Here is a 13,340-nt window from a genome sequence, read left to right as displayed (position 1 = left end):
TAAAGTTCTATTAGAACTCATTGGGAGGGACTAATCCATAAGTTAGGTAAACATGGTTAATTACTTACTCCGTATTAGGGTAAGTCACACCATGAACATTAAAAGTGAATAAATTCATAAATGGATCCAAGATAAATTATACTTGGTTCTATTCTAATGTATTGTCAATCTAGACAATCACGCATATGTGTCTATTTTCTGAAAGTCAACTGCTCTGATACCCAATATAATGTATCTCTCAAGTTAGACTAACCCTATGAGTCAATTGTTCATTTTTATTCCATAAACTATGAACAATTTAGATTACCTACTCATATAAGTTGTCTTCTCGCGTCATAATCCTACAATATGATGCAACTTAATATTTGTTAAACCCTTAGGTAATCAATTAGCTAATATGTGTTCATTCATTTTTCTTTTCATGCAAAAATCATTTGAGGAAAATCAATCAAAGATATAATAAATTAATTATGGAATTTTATTTATCCAATTAGTTTGAAAATTATAAGTAGAATGATATAATCCTTGCATTAAGGTCATAAAATCCTAATAAAAGAACCTACCCATAAATAAGTTTGCAAGCTCATTTAAAAATGAATGGAGCCCCTCTTGGATAGGAAAAATATCAATCGCCTGCATGGTCCCTTAAGGTCATCAAGAAGGCAAGACACTTCAATGCATTGAAGGCGCCTAGCATATTCATGTGGTTTTTGTAGTGTGCCAAATGCTCTTAGAGGTCATCTTTGGCAACATCAAAGTTGGAGACATGAACTCTCTTGCCACCTTTAGAGCCAAAGTCTTATTAGAATAGTCTCATTCAAATTCAACGAACTTGGTATTGCGAAAAGCTTCATTTTCTTTTCTGAGGGCTTGTATTTGATATTAAGAAAAGTGAGCTAGTTATTAAGGATCTTGCATTTGTAACTGATATGGTGGGTTCATCGTTGGATTTCTATCAGACCTTGGTTTCCTCCACTTCCACTTGTTAAGAAAAGATTGTCCCTTTTACCTTTGGTTGGATTTTACTTTTAGAGGTTTTTGTTTACCCTGAGCTCTTTAATGATCTTCTCGTTTCGCAAGTTTACTTCCTGCTGTTGTTGGTAAAAAATTTGCTATATAGATATATGTTTTTCAAGAATTATCATTTTCTCTTGCACTTTCATAAACTGGTATGAGCTAAAGTTAAGGTTTTGCAAAGTTTATTCACCATGAGGGGTATAAGGCTGGCTTTGTTAATTCAGTAATTAACATAATATCTAGGTGGGGGTATTGTGTATAGCTAACATAATGTGGATAATATAATATACAGGTTATACGGATCGTAATGACGACTTGGTTGTGTCTTCTATTGGGAGAATTATTGTAGTGCATTAGAGAACTGTTAATCTTAGGTTGTTTAGGGTTGCGGTTGAGCTTGGGGGCCTTGTTCTTGTTCATCTATATTTGCAAGGATTGTTCATGATGAAAATGTGAGTGAAAAAAGGATAGGGGACAAATTTGAAAAGATAGTTAACCTTAAGGGGGTGAAGAGCCATGAAGAGAAGAGAAGGTGGTTGAGATATTGTTGAATTGGAGAGAAAGCTATTAAAGAATAATGAGGAAGAAGAAGAAGAAAACTCCCCTACTATGGAGCCAAGAGATGCATATATAAAGTTGACTCTTCTATGCCACGTGTCCTTCTCTAATAGACATGTTTGTCGTTCAGTCATTCCTTGTTAGGGAATGTCTCATTTGTGTGGTTGGGTTATTAGGGTAGTTAAGTGGCATATCCTTGGTCCCAGACGAAGCATGCACGATGCAAGATAAACCACTGGCAAAGCATGGTAGCAATGATATCTTTAATTGAGTATGTGTAACATATCTAAACATGACATTTTTCTCATTGAAAATTTTAATAAAAAAATCCTTAAATCTAATTTTCGAAAAGCAAAATTATAGTAATTAATCAAATATATATGTGAACTGATATTATACTTGTAATTATAAATATATTCTATTTGTGATAGTGAAACTCTAAAAGAAATATAATCAGATATAAATACTATAATTTCGTTATACATGCTATCCAACCCCTTATCACCAATAGAGATCTTCACTTATTCGTCATTAGCCTATCATGTAATTTACATGTGAACAGTTATATTGAATTTTTAAGCTCTTTATATTTATATTGATAGCATAAGCCATGTGGAACAATACATCTATGAAATTTTCCTTCTTCCAATTATTTATTTTTAACTAATTTTATTTTAAATATAAAATATTTAATAAAATTCCAAAATCAATCAAAACCCTCACTCAAAATATATTGAACATCTCGACTTTAATCAGTCTAGATAAAATTAAAGCATCCTCAACTAAAACATTTGTAATTTGATGTGATCGTATTCAAAACAATAATGATTGAAGTAAATAGTCAAACCCATCTCGACAAGACCGTGGGCTACCACTGATCACATTTCCAATTGTTGCAAAGTATCTGAAGCACAAGATCGGTAGGGGGCGCTTTGCCCCTCCAAAAATATAATGTTTAATTATGAAAATTTCATTTCAACCCTTAAAAAGTTTTTAATTTTCCTCTTTTTCTACAGCTTCTTAATCACACAGCATCTCCTTCGATTACAACATGGTAAGGATTCCTTTTAATTATTCAAATAAGAAAGAAAAATCTATCCATGATTCTATATGACATAATATATTAAAATTACTTCTCTTTTCATATTTCTTATTCAACCGGCTTTTGTGCATATTTAATTAATTATGTGGCTGACGATACCAAGCAGATATTTGTAACGGGTGGAATGTATGCCTCAACCATAATAAACATGCCAAACTTGAATTCTGTTTTTTAGTATACGTACCAGACCAGAGTTAGCATTAGCCTAAAGTTTAGAGGATAAATATGACATTAACCTAAAGAAACAAAAAAGGTTTTCACCCTAAGATTTGGGTTATATTTGCTAAACCCTCCCCATCTTTTAATTTGTTTAAATTTATGCCATTACGTAGCTTTATATCAGGGTGGTTCTTATCATATCGATAATGGTTGTATCGGGGTATACTATTTTAGTCCTTAATTAGTACCAAATAATTTAAATTTCATTTTGATCAACATTTTCCATGGATTTTGACCTTTCATATATTTATACTTATTTCAATCAATACTAACTTAAACTGGTGCGTAACAAGATTAGTACAAAATTTTATATTTTAAACTTTTTTTTTATCTTAAATCATTTTAAAAACTACATTAAAACTTGAAATTATTAAGTTAATTATTAAACTACGTTATTTAACTTAATTAATAATTTTAAAACTTATATTTGTATATAAATATGTATAATATAAATTATATAAATGTAATTGAATTATTTTTGCACATATATACAATATAATTTATTAAGAAACTAAAAATTAAACTATAAATATACATATATGTGAAAACAAAAATATCAATAAACTTAAAATGATACATTAAAATAAGACACTGGTACATTAAAAACTACCTCGGTTTACATATAAACTTGAAGTGAAACCAGTAATTTAGGCCTGGTTAGGTGTAAGATTCAAGGATTGGTATTCATTTGGAATTTTCCTCAAGGCAGGCAAACAATTAAACCATGATGAGTAAATCCCAATCTCAAAGAACAAACAGTGAAGTAAAAATAATTCTACAGAAAACCCAGATAGATCAGCACGACATTTGATGATCTTTCAAATTTAATATAAATGAATCCGTTCATACTTCCATTTCACAACCAAAAGAAGTACAGGAAAAAGATAAAAATGGCTTATCTTTTATCTTTAAAAGCTTAGGAAAATGTTAGTCATGGCATGTTATACAGAAGATAGCTGAATAAAGAAACATCTAATGGCTAATGTAATGACCTGCCTAAGGTCACCATGTATCTGGTTGAGAGATGCATACAGGCCATAGGTTGCATACATTTATGAAAAACATATTTTCTTTAACGTCACTCGCAGATATTTGCCATATTAAAGCTATAGAAAGACTGTCAACAATACGAAGTTATAGATAATGGTAAAAGTACATTTATATTAAAGTGAATATGTAAGTGGCTCTTTCTTTTTACCATGCAAGAAGTCAAGATTCATGTGACCACTGGTCACTTTTCACACACCAAAAGCAGAGAGATAGAGAATATGGGTTTTTTTTTTTTTGACAAAAAGATAGCACCAAAACACATGCATTGACTATCTCTCTTTTTACAACACCGAGTTTTTATGAGCTAGAAAAAGCTGTTGGCAGAAGGGAAAATTTATAAAACTTTATTCGAATGCCTACATGCAAACTAAGCTCTGATTTTATTTGGCATTGTTCTTGAATCTATTTGTGGAACCCCTAGAATTGATGCATTTATACAATGATTGCAATATACAATATGGTAACACAGAAAAAAAAATGAATGAATCTAAAGTGTAGGAAATATCAAGAGTTATAGGAGCTCTCACCCCTAGCCTCAAAGGCTCAGGCATAGATTAGCATCCCTTCATATCTCTCGGCTAGCCTATCCTGCATCAGAAAGCAAGCCTTTTGTTTAGAGAAATAAACAAAGCATATGTTTACGCAAGTATTGGACCCACTGCTGAAAAGACCCTGGACCCAAGACTTCTCATAGGGATGTGATAAAAAATCAGGAAAAATGATTTGTTCTTAATAACCTTTCCCGCATGAGATCACCTAATTCCATGTTCCAATTTTCTATCTATTTCATCCAATCAGAATAGAATTCCATGTCATGACAAATGGTGATAGACGTTAGATAAAACACAGATCTGCTACTGGGGTATTTGATTTAGCAGCAATTTCATCTACTTCAAAAAAACAATCCACTTACCTTCATGTAATCCTCGATGCATGCCACAACACAAGATAGTTTGCAACCACCAAGTGTCTCACGTTAATTTCAGAAAAATCACCTTAAAACTTAATGGGGTTCAAATTCTCAATGGAAATATTAACCACCATTCAACCTATATATACTAATCCATGCTTCTACAAACAGATTCTCATTACTGCAACATAGACTACTTCTCTTAAAGGCGTTTAATCTTGTTTCCTTACCTTATTCCTAGGTTCTAGTCAACTTCAACCATTCCTCCTCTCACCCTACATCTAGTAACTATGTGCAGCCAGCATTACTTTGTTTCCCTAGTATGTACCATGACATTTACAACTTGTGGTAGAAAGGACATACTTGTATTCCTGGACGAGAAAACATAGCAAACCACTCACCTGATCCAACTAATGGACTCATCCCAACATCAGTAATCAAAATCCTCTGCTTCAACTTCCTCATTTTCAATTTCAGCATTGGTATAGATGAGTGCACGCTGTAGTTTCTTCGGACAAAATACCTCAACCTCAGCCATATATATGGCAGTAACAGGGCGGTGATCAGAAAGTTTTTGCTCAGTTCTCCTATAACTTAGTTGCCTCATTCCTTTACCACGTGAAAGGATGCGGTCACACCTGAAAGATGAGGTGCATTAAGAAAAAAGAACAAAAGAAATTCATCAGACAAAAAGAAACAACAAAGGATGGATCATGGATCTTATAATTGTCTTTAAGCATACCATGCAGGAATTCGTCTCCCAATCTTGGGATCTTCTCCGTAGTACTTCTTTGAATTTAACTCATATTTGTATGTTGGAGCAAAATTTAAAGCACCCTCAGACCATCCATCAAATGTACGACCTTTTTGCAGTTCTCGTACAAGCTGTCATGATAATATATTTAATAACTACACTAGCATCCTATCAACCTCCTTCAAAAGTTCATACTAAATAAGAAAACTGCAATGACCTAGACTTTGCGTAGGACAAGTAAACTACCTGGTCTCTCTCAATCAACTTGGACCACTCCCTCTTGGAGATGAAATCTCGTGCTTTATCATATGACAGGTTGAGTCGGTAATTTAAATCACCAAACCAAATTATTTTTCTGCTTGAAATGAAAAGGCGTCTCTGTTATATAATTAGGCAAATGATTGATGAGTAATATAAGTGTACACATCCAAAGAATGGTTTTCTGATTCCTGACCAAGCATAACATCTTATTAAATAAAGAAAAAAATAAGCATAAAATATATCTTTTCTTGGGAGGTACATTTAAATTAAGAATTTCTCCTAAGATTCTGCTTATAGGTACTAATATCCAAATTAATCCTTGTACAAGGGGCCCAATTATCAAACATGAATAATTTTTTCAGGGGTTAATATGCCACAAAGACTACATGTTCCAAGCATACAACATCTAAAATGATAGATGAGTAAACAACCACAAATTCACACTGCAAGTAGATATTAAAGCATACTCACTCATGATCATGAATGCTTTTGGGAAGTCCAATTGCAGAACGAGAATGAAAATGAGTTCTTCTAAGTATTTCATGCACATCAGAATTTCTTTTCAGTTCGTCTCCATCTTTTTCACCTGATGTCAGGTGGGTGCATATAAAACAAAAAAGTGTTTGATATATGGACATGCTGACTGATATAGATCCCTGGGGAAAAAAAAGGCCATGATATTAGATAAAGACGGCAGAATTGAATGACACCATGATCAACAGCTTCAAATTTTGACAAAGAATGTAGTAGTATGGTTCTAATAAATTGCTTCAATAATTACCACCGATAAGCAGAATTTACAAGACATGGAAGCAAAAAATCAGTGAGATATTGTAGATGCATGGTTTGGACTTACTGTAACCATAATATCTTATTCTTTGAAACTTTCTTTCAGTTCTTGTAGGGTGAAAGTACCTACCAGGTCCCTCAAATTACTTACTCTATTAAATAGATCAATTTAATCTTATACTAGTAAAAAGAATAAAATAAGCCTAAATTTTAACCGAGTTAACTTTACTATTTAAAAAATGACAAGAAATGGATTTGTCATTGGCAGTTCAACTCCAAATTAAAGTTTTCATTTGCAAACCATAAAAGCTTTAAAAATATCAACTTTGTTGAACAATAAATAATATTTTTTAAAAAGTAAATATTAACTTCGTTAAAATCTAGTCTTATTTTGTTCTTTTTAATAGAACAAGGACTAAATTGATTCATTTAATAGTAAAGGGACTCATTTGAACAGGTCCCTATAATACAGAGACTTGCTAGTTTCTTTCACCATTCTTGCAGGTATCACACTATCACTGCACACGTAACTAGGTCGGTAAAGACTAGACATTCGATTGGAGTAACCCTGGGTTCAGTAGCAGAAATCTTGCATTGCTATCAGATCTTTGCAATGTCATAGATCATTTAGGTTTTGTAGGCTTCAATCTGAGATTGCTTAACCGTGGGTTCTTGCATTGACCCCTGTGGAGTTTCTAAGTACCTACAATGACGAGTCATTTGCTGACACATGGGATTACCTAAATCACTAGTGAAAAAGGGCAGATGTAGCAACCCTATCTTCTACTTCAATCCTTATCACTAAAAATGATTCATCACCAACTCACTGGCTACATGATCTTCCATACTCCCTCAAGGTTCATGTCTCAATCACCTACTTTCAAGTGTCCATGCTTCTAACGTGCCTTAATCTTCTTCTATGCTACGTTCCTCACTCCACTGCAAAGGCTGTCCTGTATATCCAGTTGTAGGATTACCTCATCCCTGACTATAGCCCCAATCAGTGAGTGGCCCTGGGGCAGTAGGGATTCATTCTCAAGGCACCAAGGCCACTTACTGAATCGACCCTATAAGAACTCCCTAAAATTATTAATAAGTGGGGTCTGATCTTCCTTAAAATATATATTAAATTGCTAAATCCCTCGTACTTATCTCTGCTAGTTAGATCATTTAAAAAACATCTGAAAAAAATGCACAGCATTCTTACCCCAATAACAAAATCTACACTAACTTGCAAAGGAATAAAATTATGCTATTAAACACTACAAATCACATTTTCTGGATGCCATGCACTGAAAAATACCTACACCAATTACCAGCATCAAGAAATAAGAATAGTCTTCACAAGTCGGGCTCAAAGTTATAGTTGAGTTTAGTGACATTTGACTTTTGATGCTAAGGGGGAACAATATTTGAGGTAAAAAAGTAATCAATTAGTTAAAAAGAAGTGCATCTGGCCAAGTTATAATCCTCGGATTCTAAGTGTTATGATTCAGTTTATGGCACACCCCAGCTTAGCTACAAAGAGCCTAAATATTGAAGTGTATAATCTAAAAAATTACATGGACACAGCATCACAATATACAAACTAAACTGTTCCATGAGGTGCTAACATGACCCAGAAAAAAGCAAACATTCAATTTAAGACAAAAAAGAAAATTCCAAAAACAAGCATTACTGGTAGGAACATACCTTGTTACCAATGTAGCCCATTACACCAACACCAACAGTAGACACCTTCAAATTCTGAATATGCTTGCGCAAACTCCTACGGACCCAAATAGTGAGGAAAATTCCTACCATTTGCTTGCTAACTATTCTTACATATGAAGATCTTCTTTTCCGCTTCATGAGGGATTCAAGGTCAAGTTCTGCAAGCAAAGCTATTCCTGATGCCATGTCATTTATGGACCTGAAGGAACTATATGTTCGAAAAGACTTGGTTGCTCTAAAAGATTTGACTGATTTGAAAGAAGCTGGTCTGTCCAAAACATGCTGAGATAGCAAATTTAGTGGAGGTTCTGGCCAGCTCAAACCAATCCTTTCAGTCCCACTAAGAATTCTGGTTAATTTTCCATTTTGTTGAATCCCACTAAGCATTCTAGTAAATTTTGCATTTTGTTGACTGACTGGGGCTTCTACATTTTCAGCATAACCCTCCATCCGCAAGCAATTCAGTCTATCTAACTTCTTTGGAGAAGAAAATTGCCTTTGTAAATCCTGCTCCACCGGCACATCAAGTTTAGAACCATCATTACACTCTGAAACCCCAGAATTAGTGAACAATGTTTTACTTTCAGCTGCATTATTGAATTCATCAAAACCAAGGGGTTCTTCATCCAATGGATAAATTTCTTCACCAATATCACTATCACTTTCAAGGCTTATCTCCTCATCTAAATTCCGGACATCATCAGATGGCTCAAACTTTGATGGAGATGGAGGATCACTATAGCATTTTACTTTGGTTGCTGCAGGTCGAATTCTATTCAGTGCTTCACGAATGATGTTTTCCCACTTTGGAACTGGGCGGCTATCTTCAGCACCAAATATATTCCCAGCATTTAATGGTACTATCTCCTGAAGACTGTAAAAATAAAGCAATTATCATATTTTAAGATGAACATAACAAAAAATCAAAGATAGGAATAACTGCTAAAAGCAAGATACACCAAATTCTGAGTTGACATGAACAAATTACAGGGATTTTCAGGTCAAGCTGATACAAACAACATGAAAGTTACCTAAAAACTTTTCCATGAAAACATTGCCTGTGGTTACAACACGACAAGGAAAGAAAACCAGCTTCAAGTGTACAACTAGAAAATGAAGAAAGTTTAAAATGCATCTCAGGAAAATACTTACCCTAACACATAGATGTCAGCAGGCTCATGGGTATCTATCCAGTCATCAATATCTAGGTCGTCAGGTGGAACCTTACCACCAACATTCCAGGTACCAACGCATATTCTGTTAATTGGATAGGACAAAATACAAGGTTTCGGAAACAACCCTTACAACAACCAAACTCCTTTGAGTTACAAAAATAACACAACACGTTTAAGATTTATGCGTGAAATCAACAAGGGAGAGGCAGTGCACCTTATTTCCTTTGAGTCTATGTATTGTGCCCTAAAAGTCTCTGACTTTCGTCTCCTTCTCCTTATCCTTGTAATATTATCTGAACTCAAACAGAGGGAAAAGAGAACTTGAGTATGCAAGGAGTAAAGAAATCAAGAGAGCAGTTCATCCAACTCCCTGGATTGGAGATTCGTAAAGCCTCAAAAGATTACATTATAACATTCCAACATTAAGTCTCTGGTTGCAGGGATATTTGATTAAAACTGAACAAGAGGGTAAAAAGTTCCCTCCAAAAAATTGTACGGATAAATAGTAGTACCTGACTAATTAGTTTCACAGCATTTGAAAGGTAATTTGGTTGCAAATAATAAAGTTATGAGGTAAAACTTAAATATTTCTAGTCTTAAAACACTGGCTTAGTCAGATGCTATGAATAATTCCATTTTTATGTGGCCCTCATGTGTCCTTTTAAGTATTGTTAGAAGTGCACATCCGTATAGATAGCAACAAATTGGAAGGGAAAGCAAGAAGATAAACAAATAAATAAAATAAATTCTCCACCATCAATAACAAACCGTCATTAAAAAACTCTATCATGTTGATCAATTCTCTCCCAGCCAAATAAAAATAAATAAATAAAAACTTCCTTCACACATGATTCCATTTTTTGGATGCCCTTGGGTTTAGTTTTCTTTTTGTACCACATTATAGTATCTAATTTTAGTACTATTGTTGTTTAAACACACCGCCCATTTAAAAGAGTCCACTGGCTGCACATAAAAACAATGAAAGGGGCTGGTCTCGTGGGCCTGGGCATGGTTGCATTATCTTCTCTCAATTCTAGTTAAACTGAATAAGCTTTGTACTAAATCATCAACCATCTTATGTTGAAAAGAAACGTCAAACCTAATACCAGAACCATTTCAGTTCGGCTGCTTCACAGACCAGCTGGTAATAAAACTGAATTTTGAATTTCTACGACCCAAATTTTCGGACTAGACGGTCCTCAAGTCTTGAGCGTCAATAAAATAGAAGATAACTTGGACCCAAATGATATAGCAAAATGAGAACTTCGACGTTAGTAATGGATCAAAATCATTACCATTTAGATCAGACGGAGGCTCCTCCTCTCTGCTCTCTTTAAACCTTGATACTCTTCCATGGCTACATTCAAAGAATTCTGCAAAACCCAATTCACATTTAGCCTCAAACCCCCCCCCCAAAAAAAAAAGGTATTCCCACAACCAAAAACGAATCCTCAAAAACAACTCCACAACACATAAAAACCACAAAAAAAAAATCTCATATTTCCTTACAGTCGCTGAGCCAGAGGAGCTGGCAGGGGCCTAAAATGGACAATTTTTCATTCAATAACTTTATAATTTATAAAATTTTAAATTAATAAAGTTAAAATTACACGTTAATTAAAAAATATAAAATTTTAGTTTAATATTTTTTAAATTATAAAATTTAGAGTATTAAAATGGTGCTATCTTTAAAATATACAATTTAATTTTTCTGCCTCGCAAACTGTTTCCTTTTTTAAAAAAAACTGTGGAAAATCCAAATTTTGAAGAAAACGATGAAAGTTACCTTCGGTTTCAGAATCAGAACCAACGTCATCTTCTTCTTCAGTATCAGCGCTGTAATCGGAGCCTCTGGGAGTGATGTTCAGCAATTTCCGCATGAAAGCACTTGGCCAAAAGTGCTGTATGCAGAAGCAACAAAAACAGCAGATTTCAGCCCAACTTCTCTGTAAATCCTCTCTTAGATATCCCATATTAAAAAAAAAAGAGCCAAAGATAAAGAAAAAAATACCTCTGAATGGTGTTTTGAACCTTGTCTCATGGCTGTGTATCCAAAAAATAAGTAAAGAAATGAAGAAAGAAGAAGATGAACAAAAAAAAAACAACAATGGAAGCCAAAGTCAACCGGAAATAGGAAGAGGGAAAATAAATGAAAAGCAATAGGGGAAGGTCAGCAGTAACTACCTTTGGTGGGAAAATAAAAGTAGTGAGCTGGCCGGCTTTCAACTGATTATTACTACTAAAACTTTAGGTGTCAAATCTGTCAAAATTTCAAATTCTCTCAATCCAATTGGATAGGTTTTAAGCTTATACCAAAAAAAAAAATTTAATTAGCAAATGACTGTTTCTGGAATCATCCGCGGTTATAGTGTAACGACAAACTACTCTCTTTTTCTTCTTTTTTTTGTAACGAATGATAAAATACTTTGATATTATGTACTTCTTATCCTTTCCTGTTATAAAACAAGTATATTTTTTGTTTAATAAAATAATTTTAAGTGTTAAAGAAAATTAAATATATAATATCAATTTTTACTGATTCAATTCCTTTTGATTTTCAAAATTAAGAATAAAAAAATCAGTTTTAAGTAAACATGTCATAGTGGAGATGTCAATAATGCTCAACTATCGATCTATTTCCTTTTTTTTTCTTTTAACACTTATTTTTTTTTCAAAATAATCTCTCTTTTTTCCAACACATAATAAAAAAATATTATGAATTTGAATTTTGTAGTCTTTGATTCGTGACGGTGTAAACTAATATTGTGGGTGTGGAATCGGTCAGTTTGATCGATTTAATTTTTTTTAAAATTGAAAATCAACTTAATTAATCTCTCTTGAAAATTAATCAACAGTATAGCCGTCTCCTACATAAGTATCTTTTCCTCCATTTATATACGTATATATAAATATATATATACATTTGAAATACAATGTTAGATTTCATTTGCAGAAGAACAAGCAGTGTGTGACTGCTATGTAATGAGTGAATCAAATGTTAAGAAAAATGAAAATAAAGAATCGAAGAGATTCATACCTGTTTTGCTTGATGACTGAATCAACTTTGCTTCTGTAGAAGAAACAGAAAAGGAAAAACTGAAATTTCCGAGAAAATGAAACTTGATCTGCTTAGCACTTGCTCCCTAAAAGAGGCAAGTTTGAAGTTTCCTTAAGTTTCTGGGGAAAGGGGAAAAATATTGGATTTTTTTTCCTTTTTCTCTGCAGCGAGAAGCAGAGCGTTTTACTTTCTCTTCGTATTTGGTTTATTCAAAGAGCAAAATTGTTTGGTTCTTCTTTGGCAGATCTGTCATTTATGCATGTTGCAAACACTTAGTAGCGGCTGTAAGCTGATCTCCATTCAATTTTTTTTTATATATCCGTATTTATTTTTTTTATAAATAAAAAATAAAAAATTCTTCTTATAAAAATAAGATATAATAAATAATTAAACATATATTTTAAAATTAATTAGTAATAATATATGCAATATGTACTATATTAAAATAAAAAATTATATGAAATAATGAGTAAAATAAATTTTAAATACATAAATATTTCAAATTAAAAATATTAAATACACTATAAATATTTATCATGATATTATCATCAATCTTGATTAACTAGTAACATCAACTCAACCAATAACATTGTCAATATATATATAAAAATATACAAATAAAGAAAAAGAATTCATTACAAATTTGATCTTATAATTAAGTTAATATTAAAGTATTTAGCATATATTTACATAAAATATTAAAAACATAAAATAAAATAAAAGATAAAAACAAA

General features: G+C 32.8%; 1 protein-coding gene across 7 annotated transcripts; it reads right to left on the bottom strand.

Annotated features, from left to right (window-relative positions):
• Window positions 1–3,452: 3,452 nt before the first annotated feature.
• LOC107910472 (type IV inositol polyphosphate 5-phosphatase 3) lies at window positions 3,453–12,887 on the bottom strand. 7 transcript variants are annotated; one of them, XM_016838314.2, is made up of 13 exons: window positions 12,586–12,887; window positions 11,733–11,808; window positions 11,560–11,591; window positions 11,335–11,494; window positions 10,844–10,921; window positions 9,763–9,841; window positions 9,526–9,630; window positions 8,353–9,247; window positions 6,343–6,527; window positions 5,857–5,965; window positions 5,599–5,741; window positions 5,258–5,494; window positions 3,453–4,534 (listed from the first exon to the last, which is right to left on the bottom strand). In XM_016838314.2, the coding sequence occupies exons 3-12, from the start codon at window positions 11,587–11,589 to the stop codon at window positions 5,287–5,289; spliced, it is 1,992 nt and encodes a 663-aa protein (XP_016693803.2). In that variant the 5' UTR covers window positions 11,590–11,591; window positions 11,733–11,808; window positions 12,586–12,887; the 3' UTR covers window positions 3,453–4,534; window positions 5,258–5,286. The 7 variants fall into 7 exon arrangements, with proteins under 7 accessions (XP_016693803.2, XP_016693805.2, XP_016693806.2 ...); XM_016838316.2 differs by having other exon boundaries at window positions 3,453–4,529; XM_016838317.2 differs by having other exon boundaries at window positions 11,335–11,449.
• Window positions 12,888–13,340: the final 453 nt, after the last annotated feature.

The sequence above is a fragment of the Gossypium hirsutum genome, chromosome D02 (genome assembly GCF_007990345.1).
Source record: "Gossypium hirsutum isolate 1008001.06 chromosome D02, Gossypium_hirsutum_v2.1, whole genome shotgun sequence".
Lineage (NCBI taxonomy): Eukaryota > Viridiplantae > Streptophyta > Magnoliopsida > Malvales > Malvaceae > Gossypium > Gossypium hirsutum.
This window is presented reverse-complemented; position numbering and strand designations above follow the sequence as displayed.